The sequence below is a fragment of the Lethenteron reissneri genome, chromosome 16 (assembly GCF_015708825.2).
Source record: "Lethenteron reissneri isolate LAM-NWPU_2019-01 chromosome 16, ASM1570882v1, whole genome shotgun sequence".
NCBI classification, from domain to species: Eukaryota; Metazoa; Chordata; class Hyperoartia; order Petromyzontiformes; family Petromyzontidae; genus Lethenteron; species Lethenteron reissneri.
Window position 1 is genome coordinate 1,415,248 of NC_083794.1, and position 19,309 is coordinate 1,434,556.

At 46.9% G+C, this 19,309-nt stretch overlaps 1 protein-coding gene across 1 annotated transcript; it reads left to right on the top strand.

Annotated features, from left to right (window-relative positions):
* Window positions 1–1,495: 1,495 nt before the first annotated feature.
* On the top strand, window positions 1,496–16,269 carry LOC133343097 (putative beta-lactamase-like 1). The gene is made up of 5 exons (XM_061552601.1): window positions 1,496–1,589; window positions 3,627–3,816; window positions 9,886–10,075; window positions 12,013–12,154; window positions 14,539–16,269. Exons 1-5 carry the CDS (start codon window positions 1,496–1,498, stop codon window positions 14,598–14,600), a joined length of 678 nt encoding a protein of 225 aa, XP_061408585.1. The 3' UTR covers window positions 14,601–16,269.
* Window positions 16,270–19,309: the final 3,040 nt, after the last annotated feature.

Here is a 19,309-nt window from a genome sequence, read left to right on the forward strand (position 1 = left end):
GTTGCCTCAGACGCCCACGTGCCCCAAGTATCCTGAGCCAGTCCCTCTGAGACACCCTGTCCCTGCCCTCAAAGAAGCGTTGCTAAAGGTGGGTCATATAATTATTACTTTTAAACTTAAACTATAATTTTTATTTACCAGGTAAGGTCCACTGAGCTTTATATTGCTATTTTTAAGATAACTCGATGAAGTGGCTTATCACGTGGACATTTATAGCAGCAGCCAAATACTCTAAACGCGTGATGTTGATTCTAAATGTGGAGGGAAAACCCGGAGGACCCGGAGAAAAATCCACGGGACCACAGGGAGAATTGGACTCGTGTCAGAAGACATGCACAGTAGTGGCATGCGTGACAGCGAGAGGCTGGAAGAGAGGCAAATAAATTAGCATCTGGACAACGCGTAGAAGTGGGTTTGTTCCCAAGGACAGACGGAGGTGGGACTTTACAAGGAACAAGAGACAACGCGAGATTGAGATCCAAGACTGTGGGCCCTGCATCGGGCGTTGCACACGTGACTGTCAGAAGAAGAGAGAAGGCATATCTACAGTTTGGTTATTTTGGTAAAGTCACGTAGGTATAAAATAAAAAATACATCACGACGTTTCGGGCGCAACACAAGCGTCCATCATTATAACTACGCGACTTTACCGAAAGAACCAAAGAGTATGGATTCCTGCAGTCACGAAAGCTTCAAATCAAGATGTCTACAGTTGTTTTTGCTCCGTTTAAAGTTGGCCGTGTTAGAGCCGTGCGCCAGCTCCATTGACTTCTGGGCTCGAATTCAAAGTGAACATATCAGGAAATTAGAGATTTTCAAGTGGAGTGAGTGGTATGGCTTTAGTCCACTCACCAATAAGTACAACAAACACGTAATTAATCTGGCTTTTCTTTTAACCATTTGTGATCGCTGACATTTGCAAAAAGGTTGTGCAAGTCAGACGAACAATGTACAGAAAAACATTCCTTTGAGGGCATGAGCACTCCCCGTTTTGTGTTTGGATTTATAACAGTGTATCAATATAAATTTTGATATGTCTTTAGGACGACTGTTACCTGTCTCGTGATGGTTTGCTGACCGTAAGACTCTTACAGAAGAACATTTCCGTTTGTAGTCGTCAAGTAGAACACTTGGGATATACAAGAATTGGTGGAAAACATAACGGCTTTGTTGTTTAAATATATTATGGAGGAGATTATGTAAATCAGTCGGATGACGCCAATATTAGAATGTTACTCCAGCATGCTTGAGATCGTGAGCCCTTCAAGGTAAAACCAGGTCATGACGTGAATTCAGCGTGTTGTTCTCAGCCCAGTGACACCACACCACTGTTAACATCCAAAAGCCCGAACGTGCAGTCACAGCTGTCAGATAATAAGCACTTAACGCACTCCCTTTGAGCAGCATGGCGAGCGGTGGGGGGGGGGGTAGAAACAAGTCGTGCATTCGTCCACGCGTCTCGAGTTCAACCGAGCCGGGTCGAACCTCCATCGCGATGTTGCCGTCTCCGCATGTGGACCAGATCCTTCGCTACGAGGTGGACGCCGTGCGGCTCCCGGCCATCGTCTACCGCGACGTCGTGCTGTGGGGCCGGCAAACTTTGGAATGCGCAACGCCTCCGAGCCTCCCTCATCGAGCCCGGACGCGCGCACCCTGCGCAGGTGGCGGCTCTCCGCTGAACCGAACGCCCCAACCCCCACCCAAGCCCCGCCACATTGCGCCGTCGCAGCCGTGGTGTGTTTGTCCCCCCGAGGTGCGATACGCCGGGCAAGAGGCATAGCCTTAATCTCCATTGTCTTATGGTTGTTCTTGTTTGACTAGGCATCCCACTGGGATTTTTTGCACACAGCGTTGAAATGCGGTGTTTTTTTCTGTAAGACTTTGCTGTTTTTTCCAGGATTTTTCTGTTGCGTGGAGTCACTTTAAGATGTTTCTCGTTTGTGTTTTTGTTTTGTTGCGGCGGTTGCACCCTAGTCCAGAGCCGCATGGTTCACAGGGTTATACCTAATGAATGAAACTGAAACCACGAAGAGACGAGCAGGGATTGATGCACGAAATGACCGATGTTTGCCCTAAGTGCTCGATTACACCTGGTATGGTGACAATAAATGTGTAATTTGAGAATGCCAAACTCGTGCAAACTGACGGTTATCATTTAGAGTTTTTTGGTGAATATTGGGCAGTATTTCTACATTTTCGGAGGAAATTAGTTTGAAAATTTTCATGAAAAACTACAAATGAACACACTGCTTGATTGTGACATGAAGGTCACATTTGAGTGCCTCCGTACGTGAATATGGCGCCACGGTGGCGAGATGTGAACTACCTCGCTTGGTTTCTAGGAGATTGTGGCTTTGATCCCGACCCTGACGCCTGTATATTCAGAGTTTGAATGTTTTCCTCGTGATCGCGTGGATTTTGCTCCGAGTCCTCCAATTTTTCCCTCCACGTTTAGAAACATGTGTTTAGAGTATTTGGCTACTATACATTTCCACATGATACGTCACTTCGTTGAGCTATTATTTGTGGCCAGGTCGCTTCTGAAAAAGAGCTATTTAGCTCAGTGGGCCTTACCTGGTGAAATATAAATAGTTTAGTTTAGTAATGTTGCATCAAGGCGTTTTTATTTGCACGAAATGTTGTCAATAATTAACATTAGAATGTGGGAGTACGTATCGTGTTTGTAATTTATAATATTTGCGAGCGTGTTGTCACGCCTGGAGTCTTGCTACGATCGAGGTTGTTCTGCTACCCGCAGGCAGCCGTGCGTCTGCTTACAGCACGGCGCGGCCACGTTCAGATCGGTGGCTTTGTGTGCGGCACTGGTGTCAGGTTTTCCATCAGTAGTGGACAAATCAGGAACTTCCGTGAAAATGCTCTTTATTTTGTACCTTTTCAAAGGGCTCCTTGGTCAGGGATGCTCCCGCGGTGCAATGATCAGTAGGTTGGGTTCAATCACAGTGAGTCGATCGGCAGGTCGCATTGTGGTGGTGTAAAAGTGTGAGGACTTCCACCTCTTCCAAGACGTCTGACCGGCGTGCAAGACTTGGCCAAAACCACCTCTAAATGGGCCTGCTCTCAAGAGCTTTCTTTAATGGAGGTCCCTTCCGCGGCAGCGGCGCGAGCGAGAACTTGCAGTCCTGCGCCTTTACCTTTAAACCAAGGCCGTAATTATAATAGATATAGGGGGGGATACATCCCCAAAGAGACACATCCCCCCCAAAATTCAAATATGTTCAAAATGTCTCCCCCCCCCAAATATATTGCTATAAAATAGATTTCTGGTTATATGATTGTGGTTATGCTTGTACTTTATTAATTCCGAATCTCTGCCATTAAATACAATGAAACAAGAAAAGGTAAAAAAGAAAAAAATAGAGCAATGTAACACAATACACTATTAGACATTGTTGTAAAAAATAAATAAAAAGTCAATCCTTTGTGTTAGTGAATTTTTTACATATTTTAGGCAAGAAATTAATTTTCTAATTTAGATTTTTTTCTCGGGGGGGACCCCCAGACCCCCTAGATTCCTAGAAGATTTGGTCCCCCCCAATGTTGACTCCATGGCTACGGCCTTGCTTTAAACCCCCTCGGCCGCTCCCCTCCTCGCACCGTCTTGCAAGGATCTGCGGCACCCGCAGCTCCTCCCCGCGCTGCTGCTGGCGCGCCTGTGGGAGGAGCGCCGCCTGTGGGAGGAGCGCCGCCTGGCGTCGCTGGACGACGCGCCGGACTCCTCCTCCATGCAGGACCCTGTGGGAGAGGGCTCCGGGCCGCCCGTCGTCACCCTGCGCCGTCTGGCCAGCCACACCTCGGGTACGCGGGTGGGGGGGGGGCCTCCACGTCCCGGCGTGCACCCCCACGGTCGACTGAGCTCGCATTTGCCCACCGGCGTGTGCGTGGCGGGCGAGGTGCGGCTGCCGCCGTGTTAACGGTTATCAACCGGTGGCGTAACGAGCATGGGGGGGGGGGCAGGCAGGGGGTGTCTTGCCCCCCCCTACCCTGGTGGCCAAAGCTACAAGTTGGGGCCCCCCTCCTTAACAACCACTATGAGACTTGTTTTCAACAAGAGTGACAAAGAGCAACAACAAACGTATTTAATACGCGGTTTCAGTTTATTTTCATGAAACGCTTTCACATAGAACTCCGTTTCTGGGATATTCATTTCAAAGAGCCACGACTTCGGCGCTGTCGTGGCTGCATTTTTCGAAGACCGAGCGTCCCTCCAGCGATGTGATTAGGCAAGAGCAGCGGCGGTATCTACTGTAACAGCCTCGGTGCGACCGCGTGAGACAAATCAAATATTGGGGCTCCACCTGGCCAATTGCTGCACCCCCTGAGCTGATAATGTAGCCACGACACCACTGGTTATCACGCACTGGGCTTTTTCAGAGGTAGCTGCCCATGAAACACGCAACGTTGGGCCGACGTTCGTTGACGTTAGCTCAACGCTGCGTGTTTACTGGGTGGTTCGTTCTCCCTGTGTGACGCTTGAAACAATAGTGCACTAATTCTAGATTTGAAGCTTTCGTGACTGCAAGGATTCATATTCTTAGGTTTTTTTCGGTAAAGTCACGTAGGTAAAACATCAAAATTAATAAAAATAAAATAAAATAAAGATCACGACGTTTCGGAGGCAACACAAGTCTCCGTCATCAGGTGGGACCGTCACAGCCAGATTAGCTGCATCAAGTGAGGCAATGATTCAAGATGTAATCCCTTAAAAGCGAGTTGAGGGGGGAGGAGAGAGGGGGGGGGGCTCATCAGAATGTGGTAGCCAATGAATAGAACGTATCGGGAGGGAGGGGGGGCGGGGCCAATAGTGCACATTTAATAAATCCTCCCCCCCACCACCTCCTCTGTCCACCCAGTAGCGTAAGCGGGTTCAACCACAGTCGATGGGCAGGTCGCGTGCGGTGGAGTAACGTGTGGGTACTCCGACTTTGCCGTGATTCTGGTGTCGTTGATTTGCAGCATGAAGCCAAATGTCTTCCAGAATAAACGAGCGTGGAGCGTCGTTCATCTCAGTTATTTCAGTTTTCAGTTTCATTTATTAGGTATAGCCCTGTGAGCCATTCGGCTCTTGAATCGGGTGCAACCGCAACAAACAAAACACATGAACAATAAAACATCTTAAAGTAACTGTGCGCAAACAGACAAATCCAGGAAAAAACAGCAAATTCTTCCAGAAAAAGCGCCGTACACCAACGCTGTGTGCAAAAATCCCAGTGGGATGCAAGTTATTGGTCTTGGAACAATCGTGCCATTTCCATATTTCTATGGTGCTGGCCAGTCTTGCGTAGAGCCAATGTATCCATCCTGGAGGGGTTATGATAACGATGATGATGATGGTGGTGATTAATAGTGGTGGTGATGGCGGTGATGCTCAGGAAGGCTCTTGAGTGGTAGGGTAGATGAGTTCGATTCCCACTCACGACCAATAACAGTGACGATTATCTGAATCAGGTTTTGGGCCTTTCCTAGGTCGGCTCAGCCTCAATTGCGTACCTGGTGTGGTGTATAAACATCGCCATTGCTGGCCACCCACCCCCTAGTGTTCTGTGCCGGCCTTCTTAGATGTTCGTTAACAGCACTTGCCCGAACAGTCTGATTTAAGGCTATACAGAGGATCTTTGTCTTTGGAGGTTCGTGAAGGGCGCTACTGGACAGTCAGAGGCATTTGCACTCCAACAACAGCGGAGGGCAGAGGAGCGATGCTCAAAATGATGAGTGGAGTGCCGAGCGGGTAAAACACAGCAAGTTAACACAGTAGGGGGTACAGGTGGTGCATCTGCCAGTCATCTCAGTCTACCCTTGGAACCTGGATCTGTTCCGTGACCTCCTGCAAGTGAGCCTTCGACACTCCACGTGGCCTCGGAGTGCACCTGGCCTGGCACAAGCGCCGTTGTGACGTCACCGCCGCTTAGTGGCGAATTGCGTCTGTTCTTGTTGATGATTCGCAATCTGTTCAGATCATGAGTCGAGCATTCTGCAGCACCAGCCGGCGGACGATGCTACGGTATCTGTAACGATGTAGAAAGGGCGCGTGTGAAGGAGGGGCCTGGTCGTGCAATAGTTCGCGCGCTGCGCTACGAACACGACGATGTGTTCGATTCCCTATCACAGCTAATACCAGTGACAAATATCTGAACTGGTCCTGAGCTTCTCCTAGGTAGACTCAGCCTCAAATGAGTACCTGGTGCGATGTATAAACAACCACTGGGGATACAAAGGTGGCCGGGCGTGGTGCTGGCCACCGACCCTCTCGTGTGCCGTACCGGCCTTCATAGGTGCTCGCTAACAGCACTTTCCCCAACAACCTGTTAAGGCGACACGGAATATCTTTGTCTCTGTGTTTTTTTTGGGGTGATTGTGGTGATGATTCAACCCCCAACTGGCAATTCGAACTCCCAAACTTTGCCGATTGTAAAGTCGAGCATTCTGCAGCAGCAGCCAGGACAGCGGGGGTGGGGGGTGACGATGTAGCTGTAACGTTGTTGAAAGGATGCGTGCGAGGTGAGATGACTCGCGTGGCCGTGTGGCGGTGGCCTGGCACGGGACCTGCGTGGCACGGGACCTGCTGTGGACGGGCATCACGTGGGAGGCGCTGCTCTAGGAGCACGTGCTCGTGGTCGCTGCCCGGCACGCGGTACGACGACGCCATCACTTGGAAGACATCGTCTTTTGGTGACAACAAAAACAACAACGATCAACGACACCCGAGGCTGTGATATTGATCGTAGATACAACTTTGTGTGAACTCTGACTCAATATTAACACTGTTAAACACTTCAAGGGACTGTGCTTTGGCAGCAGTGTACAATCACACATCAACAGAACTACCCAAATCTATCATGAACACTGCTTCAACATAGCAAAGTGCCGGTGTTAGAGTACAGCAATAATATGCCATTGAGTGGGGAAACAGCCACAGCTGTAAATTGATTACTATTATTCAGAGTACCACGTTATGACGATGCAGTGTGAATGACGACTGTGAGGAGTTATCTTGGATTTGTAGCTGGATTACTTAGGGGCCGGTAATAAATGACGTCACGCACCTGGGGGGGGGGGGGTCAGACATTTGTGACGATGTGTGACGAGGGGGGGGGGGGTGAGAAATGTGACGTCACATCAAAATGCGCAACTTTAAATAAACAGACAACACGTTCTACTGAATTAAATAGACTTTTTAATAAACGTTTCTCCTACAACATCAGAGTGCAGCGCCACATTAAATACGCACGACAATATCAATATATGAAAGCGATTTAAAGCATGTTTGATTTTTTTTTGGGGGGGGGAGCTTTGTCACATCATATTTGAGGGGGATGTCTGACTTTTTGTGACGTCGTGTGAAGAGGGGGGGGGGGGGGGTCAAAAATCGTCCAAAATCGCGTGACGTCATTTATGGACGGCCCCTTAACGCTATATATATTTACCTGCAGTCCCGTGTGGCCCCCATACCCTGCGCTCCTCAGGCCACGCCCTGTTAGCACAACCTACAATTTGTGATTCTACACTGGCGGCAGTAGTGGGGCCTTCTCGAGATGGTGCCGAAGATGTGGGAACTCAGATTGTCTCCGAGCCCCGAACAGTTCAAGAAACTCTGCAAGACTATTTTTTTATTTTGAGCTTTTTCTTGAGCATTGTCCTCTCGATTTAAAGCTTTCGTGACTGCAGGGATTCATATTCTTGGTTCTTTCGGTAAAGTCACATAGAATGGAAATAATAAAATAATAAAAATAAAACATAATAAAATAATTCTCACGACGTTTCGGCCACAACGCAAGCAGCCGTCCTCAGGTGAGTATATAGTACGGTGTAGACTCGTGTGATGTAAGAGAATAAAGTTTAGCTGGAAGCATATTATATTTTTTGCCACATAGAATTGTAATGTATTACTATGGGGACCTCATTTGCCAGTAAAAATATGATAATTGGTTCTTTACCCTTCTATCTGGCAACAAAACTGACACCTTTTTGCAAGGAGTCATGTTTGCATAGACCGCAATACCTGCAGTCATAAATACAAACAAAAGACATAACTCTGATAATGTGCACTGTCCCTGAAGTTTATTGGTCCACACCCGAGACAGCTTTCCTTCGAGCCTAGTCTCATATGGGTTGGACCAGATGACGCCAAAAGGCGCACAACTCAAGGACAATGCACCATCAGAGTATGAGAGCTCGGGGCAAGCATCTACACACTAGCATCTACACACTAGTGTAGATGCTTGCCCCGAGCTCTCATACTCTGATGGTGCATTGTCCTTGAGTTGTGCGCCTTTTGGCGTCATCTGGTCCAACCCATATGAGACTAGGCTCGAAGGAAAGCTGTCTCGGGTGTGGACCAATAAACTTCAGGGACAGTGCACATTATCAGAGTTATGTCTTTTGTTTGTATTTATGACTGCAGGTATTGCGGTCTATGCAAACATGACTCCTTGCAAAAAGGTGTCAGTTTTGTTGCCAGATAGAAGGGTAAAGAACCAATTGTAATGTATTACTTACTGTTAGTAGCTCAGCTTATTGGAGAGTATATTTAGTATACTGATGATACTATGTAGTTTATACTTTAGTTGTTTACGTGGTGTTTTAGTTACTGCAGCTACATACTATTAACATTCCTTCCCTTTATTAATGTTACTCCTATCCCCTCCCTTTGATACTGCTAATCCTGCATAATGCAGGGGCATAATGACTTTAAACCCCCCGCCAAACCTCCTACGCATTTCACAAATAGTACTAATCGCATATCTGCATTTCCCATAAATATGCTAAATTCCTCTTGATATGCAAATTATTTTGTCAAGGCACCCTTCCCCCCTCCATCCCAGCTTAAATAGTCGCTCCAAGCCTGGAGTTTGTCATTCAGACTCTGTCTTCTCGACAGACCTGTTCTTCACCTGAGGACGGCTGCTTGCGTTGTGGCCGAAACGTCGTGAGAATTATTTTATTATGTTTTATTTTTATTATTTTATTATTTCCATTCTACGTGACTTTACCGAAAGAACCAAGAAGAACATTGTCCTCTCATTTTTAATATTTTTTTACGTGTGTCTTGATTTTGTAGGTAGGACTACGTCCGTTTAATTTCTACTGTAAAGTATTGCGATGCCCTATTCAGTGGGGGCGAGCTTTTACAACAAAAATACATGTGATAATTTATTTATTTTTAGCCTCAGGCAACAGCCTTAGATAGATAGTGATGAGAAATGTGAAGAATTTCTGCCAGGTTTAGTCCATTGCTTTCTTCTCCCTGGGTATTTTGAGAACCAGCCCACTGCTTTACTTCTGTAGCCACAAGCTGATAATGTAGAAATTGCGATAATCTTGACCTCATCAAATGCTAATAACAGATTGGTTAAGACAGCTGCACATAATTTTCTTGTTATCCAAACGATCCGTAAATATCGTTGGACATGGAACACGTTTTTTTTTATTGCAACATGTTGCAATTAATTTCCCCTTCAGGAGTACAATCTCTCTGGGACTTTTATCCGGTATTGCATGAAAGCTTTTTTATCTATAGAAATGCTGGAACAGTATGCAACGAGTGTTATCTACTAATATTTCCACTTTCCCAGCAGTGGTCAGGCATTTGCAAGGCATATTATATCTGCACTCGAGGCTGGATTATACAGTAATGTCCATGTGGAAATACAGAATAGCAGTCGTGCATTCATTACATCCCGTTAAAAAATGACTGCATGTTTATGAGGAACAGTAGCTGTGGGGGGTTCTGTCTGAGCTGCGGACTAGCCTGCTGCAGTTGTTCATCCACCTGCTGGGCTCTGGCAACCCACACAACAAACGATCAGATGTTAACCCGCGGTCGGCCCCGGAATGACCATCACCAGCGCGCCTCTGTGCCTCTTCCAGCTGCCACTCCAGCATCGCGGCCACATCCCTGCTGGCGCGCGTGCTCGCTGAGCGGGTTGCGGGAAGCAAGTACGAGGCGTGGCCGGAGCAGAATGTGCTGCTCCCGATGGGGATGAGAGACGCCAACTTCTCCCCGCTCGCCCACGTGGACGCGGGCGGGCGGCCTGAGCGGAGGGGCGCTACGCGGACGGTGAGCGTCTCTCCGCTCTGCAGCGTGGGCTGGTACCGTCCCGCCGGACAGATGCTCTCGAGCGTCGCCGACTTGGCCAAGCTCAGCACCCCGTTGCTGGGCACGTCCCAAAACCCGGTCCTCACGAGGGACACCGTCAAGGTTGGCATAGTTGGCGCCATCGTCGGGGTTTTAGTTTTTTTAAACCAAATTTCCCGTTGCACCAAAAAAATAAAATGTGTCCGCCGACATAAAAAGAGGGAATGTAACCGCACCTTTGTGGCAAGTTCGGACAAGCGCGGCAGAGGCAGGTCACCATTGTGGAGACGCTGAAGGGAAGTGCTTCAGTCACGATCGTGTTTTTGCTGATCGGATTTCACTCCTTGACCTTTCTCACAACCGGTTTGTTCAAACTGCACGTGCCATGCGGTTGATTCACTGTCGCTGGGTCTCTGTACCCCGCATAAGCCACTTGGAGTATATAATAAATAGCCATGCGTCTCTCTCCCAGCGATCGAGGCGGCAGGGATGATGGAGAGCCAGTAGGCACTAACGCGTCGGGAGGGGCGAGTGTGTGGCTGACTCTGCTTCTGAAGGATCAGGAAGTTATCCTAACGATTTGCCTGAGATCACAGAGCTTCACTTTAATACATACGCATGTTTATTATTTTTGTATTATGTACAGGGCAGTCCAAAAGTAAAAACATGTAGGGTTATTATATTTATTTTAACAAATAACGTAGCGTATTTTTTAAACAAAAGTTCAAACTGACTTATATGAACATAAATGCATGCATACATTATTTTGAAATCTATTTAGGACTTTTTTTTTAAATATTACAGCTGTAATATTTAAACATTCATCAATTGTGTTTTGTCTCAATTCATTCGCGGTTCTTGGTCGAATGTTTTAAATGGTGGACTTCGGATGACCCCACAGGAAGAAGAAAAATATCTATTAATAATGATAATAGATCAAATCTAAACTGAACAAAAATAAACAATTACAATGGTTTAATGCAAGTGTTAAAATAATTGAAATAATCCTATGCGTCCTGACTTGTATGCCGACTCTGTATATCAGTAAGATTAACACACAGCTGTTCACGTACACCAAGGCTCGCACTGTCCGTCAAAGTGAAAAACAATCAGCGCTGGTGCTGTTCCCTATACATCAAGCGGCAACAACCAGAGAACACCTTGGGTGACGAACACTACGTATAGAGCAGTCTCGGCGCATGGTGGCTTGAGTCTTCAGTGACCCGTGTAATACAGCACTCACAGTGGCAAATTCCGTGCAGACATCAGATTATTGAGCTGGAAGGTCTTGAATTCCTGAGCTTTAATGTGATCTGCCACTAACACGAGCCACACATGCATACACTGATTTCAAGGAAAGCCCACAGAAGGAGACAATTGCTGCAGCAAACGTGTATTTATGACCTCTACGTTTTAAGTGTGCAATAACTGTGAAGGAAAACGTTGAATTATTGAAATCTTTGTTTTAATTCCCAGACAGACTCTGCTGTTTCGGCAGATGTTGTGGACCCCAGTGCAGGCGTGCCAAGCGGACTTCTTTGCGGCGAAGGCTGGCCTTCCCTGGGAGATGGGGGCCGTCCATTATGACGTCACGACGATTTTTGACCCCCCCCCCCCCCCTATCGTCACACGGCGTCACAACAAGTCAGACCGCCCCTCAGAAAGCTCTGCCACCATCCCCCAAAATAAAACATGCTTCAAATCGCTTTAAACTATTGCCATTGCAGTGCGTATTTAATGTGGCGCTGCACTCTGATGTTGTAGGAGAAAACATTTATTAAAAAGTATATTTAATTAAGTAAAACGTGTTGTCTATATTTATTTTAAGTTGCGCATTTTGATCTGACGTCACATATCTCAAACTCCCCCCCCCCTTCGTCACACATCGTCACAAATGTCTGCCCCCCCCCCCCCCCCAGGTGCGTGACGTCATTTATGGACGGCTCCTTGGGCGCCAGCTGGGATACACGATCCTCAGGAAGGACGGCGATATCGATGGCTATGCTGCCACCTTCTCAATCGTGCCGCAACTGGAGCTGGTATTCGTGTTGCTGATCGCAGGCGAGAGGCAGCAGGGACTGTGTTGTGGGTCGGAATCACGTCGAAGCTGTAATAGCACAGAGTTGACATTTGTTTTTATTATTCCCACGAAGCACTTCAGCGGGGTGTCCCTGTGACGCGCCACTGAACTCGTTATTACTTTGCCGATTTAGAACCTCAGTGTGGGGCTCGACCACTGTTATAAGTCAACAGTGGCTGTCATATGAAGAGCATCGTCTATGTCGTAAAGAAATGTAGAATTCCCACGACAGGGCTACGAACAGAAATTCGCACTACCCATTGCTCAATGGAGTATAGAGGCACGTTCATGTGTTGTCATACTATTTTAGGATGTGATGATCAGAAACCCTCTTCACTGAGGGGTGCCACAGTCGCGAGATATGAACTACCTCACCTGGTAGACAGAAGGTCGTGGGTTCGATCCCGACCTGACGTCTGTATATTTGATATTTGGAGTTTGCATGTCTCTCTCTCCATGGTTACGTGGATTTTTCTGTGGGTCCTCCGGTTTTTCCCTCCACATTTTGAATCAACATGAGTTTTTATTGTATTTAGCTGCTATAAATGTCCATGTCATAAGCCACTTCGTTGAGCTATGATTTGTGATAGGCAGGCCACTTCTGAATAAGAGCCATATAGTCGTTCATTCGTAATGCGGTCATGTGGATGGCCATCAGCCAACCAGTTATTTTGTGCGTTTGAATTGTACCCAGGAGTGCTAGGATAAAGCATTCACATTCTCTACTTGGCAAGGAGGTTCAAATCACCAGTTTTAGCCGCTGAGGTCGTGACAGGTTTCTGCTTTCCGTGCTCCGTGTGCTGTGCCCGTTCTGTTGTAATGTGCACTGATGTACTACTTTATTAAGGGAGATATTGTCACCTAAAATAAAGATTGATTTATGACTTGATTGATTGATCGATAATGTAATACTCTATTCAGACTTCCACTGCAATACCATGCAGTGGGATTGCACTGGGGCCAGCTTGTGACACAAGCAGAATTTTGCATGGCAGCACCTGATCTGACTCATCGAATATCCATAACACCATAAAGCTGCCCTTGGTAGGAACTAATCCAAGTGGGACCCAGGCCAGACCTCTTCAGCTCCCAAGCTGTAACGCGATGATGCCGCAGCGCTAGGGTTATGGCCACCTTACACCCTTCATTGTCAGGTCGTCTTTACAAAAATGAATCAGAGCTGGGCTCTCTGGCTATTCAAGTGATTGATGACTCTACCAATTATTGGGTTCGATTACTTGACTCGTCAGATAACACAGAAACACAGATGGGGTAAACAAGTCTCACTGCTGTGCCCACGTGTGCCGCTGGATGGGTGGTGATGGGCGGGGCTTGGTGACATCATCCGCATCATTGCATCACGCTGTGCTTAACTTGCAGGGGGGTTTCCTGCCTTCAGCCATCAGTTTTAAAAGGAGGCCAAATAACTGACCAAAGACAAAGTACAGTACAGGCAAACCTCTTACAGCGGTGCCTCTTACTGTATAACGCCATTTCGTTATCACACTCTTTGTCTTGGAGGAAAATTCCTGCATGGATCAGCCCAGTGCCTACCTTATTACAGACCAATTCAGACCTTAGTGGTCACCCCGTGCCCATATAAATCTCAGCGTTCATCCTACAAAGTCCCATCGCAAGGGAGAAACACAAACAAATTGCCCTCATTGAAACGCTGCACGCCATATGGATAACCGATGATCGACCGCAATTGATGTTTGATGTACTCGGTGGAAGGGCGAATCCCAGGGGTAGAGTTCAGGAATGGAACCGCAGAACGTTTCAATTATTTAACAAAACAATGACGAAAGACAGGCCAACAATATAATGTATTCTGTGTGTGTGTTATGTATATATTCTATGTGTGTTATGTATATATTTTGTCGTGATTATGAATTTCCACTGCTTCTTGTGGGGTTGGGCATTGGCTTGTTTATGTTCGGAATTGCGTAGCTAATGGGAGTGTTCATTCGCTTGCACCTATCGGCACTCATTTGCTCCAACTGCAACTGTTAATGTTGATGCCTCGATTAATAATTATCAAACATTATTTCTTATTAAGCATTAAGATGTGTATAGAATACACAATGATGGGCGGTTACCAGAGAAAATGCTGAGCATATTCTTAAAATTAAATTGTAATATGCCCTCTTTAATTACAATTGGTGTGGAAAATAACGGATCAAATGATCAATGATAACGATATCGTAATCAATGACACATAATAATCAAAGACACAAATAACCTTTTGTGCATTAACAAAATACGGGCGGCTTTGAGACAATTTTCCTCATTACTGCGTAACCTTGTTGTTCAACCCGCGCGTTATTGGTCATCTTGCGTGGTCGGGGCTGTCTGACCCTCTCAGGCAGACCTCACAGCGGCTGTGTATGCCCAGCTGCTGCCGACCTTCGACCACGTGCTGCGTGAGGTCCCCAGGACTGCCTGGCCGGCTCCTGCGCTACCTCAGCTACTACGCCTACTCCAACGTGACCTTCTACCACATCACCACGAAACCGGAGCAGGACATGATGGAAAACGGCCGCCGGAGTTTCAAGGAGCAGACGCAGACGCGACAACACCGCTTGAAGAAACGCCGAGTAAGTTTCTGACGCGAAGACAAAGGGATAAGGGAAGTCAGGGACAGCAGAAGCAAAATATCAGTGAACTGCCAACAGCAGATAACCCGGAGAGCCTGCTACAGTCAGAGCGGCAGCCAAAAGGCCCCAAAAAACATTGTTTTTGCGATTGTTTGGTCCTAGCATTGAAGTGAAGCTTCTGGAAAAATTCTGCACTTTTCACCTGAGCTACCTTGGCCTACACGTTTTCCTGGCCGAGTTTTTGAGCCCATTTCCCTGCTCTGTGGAGCAGCACTTGAGCCAGGGCCACCCGATCCCACTGGAGCAACAGGACCAACAGATTGTGAACTTCCATCACCCAGACTCAGGTGCACTCTGTCCAGGATTTGACATTCCGGGACTTAACATTTACAATGTCAGGCGTCTAAAGAGCTAGCCTATGTACTGATCATGGCAATGTAACTTTGCTAAATATCTGGTTGTAATTACAGAGCCATGATTAGCACCTCAGATTAGCACGGTTGGCTACGTACGGTGTGAAAAAAGTTCAACATACATACTGAGATAAAAGTAAAAAATCTGTTTGGTCACTATAAAATGGACATTTTGTTCATGGAAGTACACGTTGCAGATGTTGTGGCCCCCAGTAGTAATTAAGTCAGTTTCACATGCCCCTTTCCCATTCTAAATTGTATGTCCCATTGGCACCGTGGATACAACAATATCTATGTATCAAATGATTGAATTGAGGAAGCAGCAATGTTCGTTTTCGATTGAAATATGCAACACGTCACCGACTCCATCCAATCAAGACTCGACCATGAAAACAATGCGCAAATCGCGGCACACGACCATCGGAGTTGCTCTTAAAGAGAAACGACTCCATTCTGAAAACTGTGCCAGCTACTAAACATATCCAAATACATTGCATTTAATCAACCCATTTTTGTATCATGCTGATTAACAGAAAACTCATGATAGCAAAATACTCTTTGGTTTTTTTCGGTAAAGTCACGTAGGTAAAAAATAAAATAAGTGAAAACAACTAAATTAAATCACGACGTTTCGGGCGCAACACAAGCGTCCTTCTTCAGGTGGGGACAACGTAGCGAAAGCACAACCGCTTTTTATCTACGTGACTTTACCGAAAAAAACCAAAGAGTATGAATCCTTGCAGTCACGAAAACTTCAAATCTAGAAAAAAGAAATACGTGTTCTTATCTGTAAATTTACACTTCCTTCATGCATGAGTACTAGTGCTGGAAAACAACGAAATTGAGATCTTAACGTCGTAATTTGGTTGTTAACATTTCCCCCTAACGACTCTTTTATCTTGCCGCGCCTCCGACTATCACGGTTCGCTACGAGTGGTGCAAAAGACGTTCAAAATACAGTACATACATTGTCAACGTCTTCATTGCTGACATTTCAGTGACAGCTGCCAAACTACACGAAGGCTTCCCTAAAACACGAACCCATGAGAAGATTTTTTACAAAAAGTATTGTACAACCGCCCCCCCCCCCCCTCCACAGCACGAGTGTTGAGCGGGTGACCGCCGTGACCCCGCGGGCTGCGGGCCTACACGGTGACCCGCAGAGGGCAGCACATCCACTACTGTTCTGTGGTTCTATTCCATGTACGGGCTCCCAGCCTTCACTGACCCACGTGGTAACTTGTAGTCGAACAACCCCCATGGCGTTGAGAATCCCTCATCCAGCAGTGGATTGACGAAGATGCATTATTGCGCCGTGTGTGTATGATTGTCGAAGAATGAGCATTGGTTTTTTGACAAGAAGATTCTTAAGTAAGGGGCCGTCCATAAATTACGTCACGCTATTTTGAACGATTTTTTGACCCCCCCCCCCCTTCGTCACACGGCGTCACAAAAATCAGACCCCCCTCAAATATGACGTCACAAAGCTCTGCCCCCCCCCCCCAAAATAAAACATGCTTTAAATCGCTTTAAACTATTGTCATTGTAGTGCGTATTTAATGTGGCGCTGCACTCTGATGTTGTAGGAGAAAACATTTATTAAAAAGTATATTTAATTAAGTAGAACGTGTTGTCTATATTTATTTAAAGTTGCGCATTTTGATGTGACGTCACATTTCTAACCCCCCCCCTCCCTCGTCACACATCGTAACAAATGTCTGACCCCCTTCCCCCCCTAGGTGCGTGACTGGAACAACTCCCTTGCGAGGGAGACCTATTGACGTTACGCGGATCTTTACCGATATTAAATCTCGATTTGAAGTTTTCGTGACTGCAGGGATCCAGACTGTTTTGCCCACTTCAGCAATTGTTTCTTGCTGTGGTTGTCCCACCTGATGACGGACGCTTGTGTTGCGCCCGAAACGTCGTGATTTAATTTATTTTATTTTATACCCACGTTACTTTACCGAAAGAACCAAAGAGTATTTACCGATATTTTCCAGCAAAACCACACAATGGAATTACAACTCTTTTTTTTCCACTGTACAATCCGAGCCGTGCTGGGGTTTGTGCCGAGCCAGAAGCCGAGCCGTGCCACACGACCGACGTCGCGTGCCCAGTGAGCGAGTCGAGGCACATGCCGATGACGCAGCGATGTCCTCACGGTGTACTTACTGACGTCACACAATGAAGGTGTCTTTAGCTCCGCCCCCGGCACTGTTTGGCCCCAAACCAGACTGAGATGACCTTTGAGGCCAGTGTATCACGGGTTGGCTCTAGTTAAATACCAATTGCGTGCTATTTTGTGGAAATGCTCCTCTGAAGCACTGCCAGAACAAAGTGAATAGTTCCCCCCCCCGTTCCCCCTTGACGAAGACCGACACCACATCACTGACTCGCAACTGAGCTCTGAACTTAGGCTCTGTAACAATGTGGTCACATTTATATCGCTAAGACTTCCACCACCCAAAACAGAGCCAAACAAATTAAATTGTTACACGTGCGAGCCTTTAACGCACAACTTATTCTTGTTTCGGCTCACTGGCTAGTTGAACAATGATCACATCCAAGTTTATCAATTAGATAAGACTGGTGTAAGCCGTGGCCAACAGTTGAACTCTGTTCATTGGGTTTAGAGCACAGTGCACTAACCATTGCATAACCGCTGCCCCACCCTCCAACAAACAATGCAATAAATAATAACAACATTGAGTGTTTTATATAGGTCATTTATACGACTACACACATGTACCACAACGCTGCGCGGTCCACAAAACACGGTGGCGCAGATAGATGAAGATGTTTTCAGGCAATTAATGATGGGTTCGTCCATACGAGAGGAAACCAGAGCACCCACAGAGGGGGTGGGCTAGGGCGGGGGTGCAACGCTACCCCGTACCGATGGGACAGATGGAGATTAATCCTCTTGCCGTATCGCCTCCTCCTGGTGCACCAGGGTATAGCACCGCCTCAATGCCCACGGGTAGCAGGGAGTTTCGCAACATCTTGTGTGTGTGTGACCCACAGACCCTTGCTGCTGCCTCCACTGTGCCTGAAAATAGGCAGCCACTTGCACAGCGCAGCCACCACCACCGCAGTGGCTCCCAACAAACACCACGATGTAGTAGGCAAAGTGGCTGGCATATTGGGCACACGCCGTGTGTAAAGGTGTATGCTCGCATGTCGGTGATAGCACCGCGTTATAACTTTGTAGAGCCCTTGATCCTTTCTGTACGTCCCTTACAAGAAGTGCGTAAAATCGACTCGGCTTTATTTTTCAAGCTTGCTATTTTTTCACGTATCAAGGGGTGCATGTCCTTAAGCCGTTGCTAGGTACAGAACTGCAGCAGCTCAAATGTCCAATCTGAGCACTAAAGGATCTTAACCGGAGGTCAAAGTCCACCGCGCAACGCTTCAAAACGAGGGTAAAAGTATTTACAGTAGTAGCTCGGTTTATTTAAAAGTTGGGGCGATTAATGCATTTGGTAGATAATGGTGCAGTAAAGTTGGGACAGTGCGTGTGTTGCGGGTTTGCCTAGCCGAAAATAACTTGGGTTGCAAAGAAGCTTGGCTATATACGACGGGCAGTCGGTACAAGGTTGAATTGGAAAAACGATGCCAATGAACGAATCAAGAACAGCCAGGCAGGCGTTGGTGGCTACATGCGTGGCCTGCAAGCCAGCACGGTGGATGCAGCAGTGGAGGATTGGTGGCTCACACAAAACGTTATTTTTTCGGTCGTCAGGATGTCGTAACCCTGGCTTGCCAGGAGATGATACACCAACGTGCATTCTAATATAACCTGTCCCTATATACGGGATATAGTGTGTCCTCGTCACGCAGTGGTTTTCTCTGGGTGCTCCGGTTTCCTTCAACATGTTAAACAATGATTAATTGCCTGAAAACATTTTAATATATAGGGCTTGAGTAATTGTGGGGGTCGGCTCACCAATTGACCACTGCCTTCCAGCTCGTGAGTGGTTCCTCGGCGATTATGAGAGGTGCAATTTGCAGGAACAATGACGCTTTATGTGAAACTACTAAATGTGATTCTAACGCGCTGGACGGTCAACAGCCGGTGCAACACTGACTACATACCACTGACTACACACCACTGACTACACGC

What these genes read in the sequence shown, in the direction of transcription:
- LOC133343097 (XM_061552601.1), top strand. Translation starts at nt 1,496, where the DNA reads ATGTTGCCGTCTCCGCATGTGGACCAGATCCTTCGCTACGAGGTGGAC. An exon ending in TCTGGCCAGCCACACCTCGG is followed by an intron (nt 3,817 to 9,885) that starts GTACGCGGGTGG and finishes TGCCTCTTCCAG; the next exon opens with CTGCCACTCCAGCATCGCGG. An exon ending in ATTCGTGTTGCTGATCGCAG is followed by an intron (nt 12,155 to 14,538) that starts GCGAGAGGCAGC and finishes TGACCCTCTCAG; the next exon opens with GCAGACCTCACAGCGGCTGT.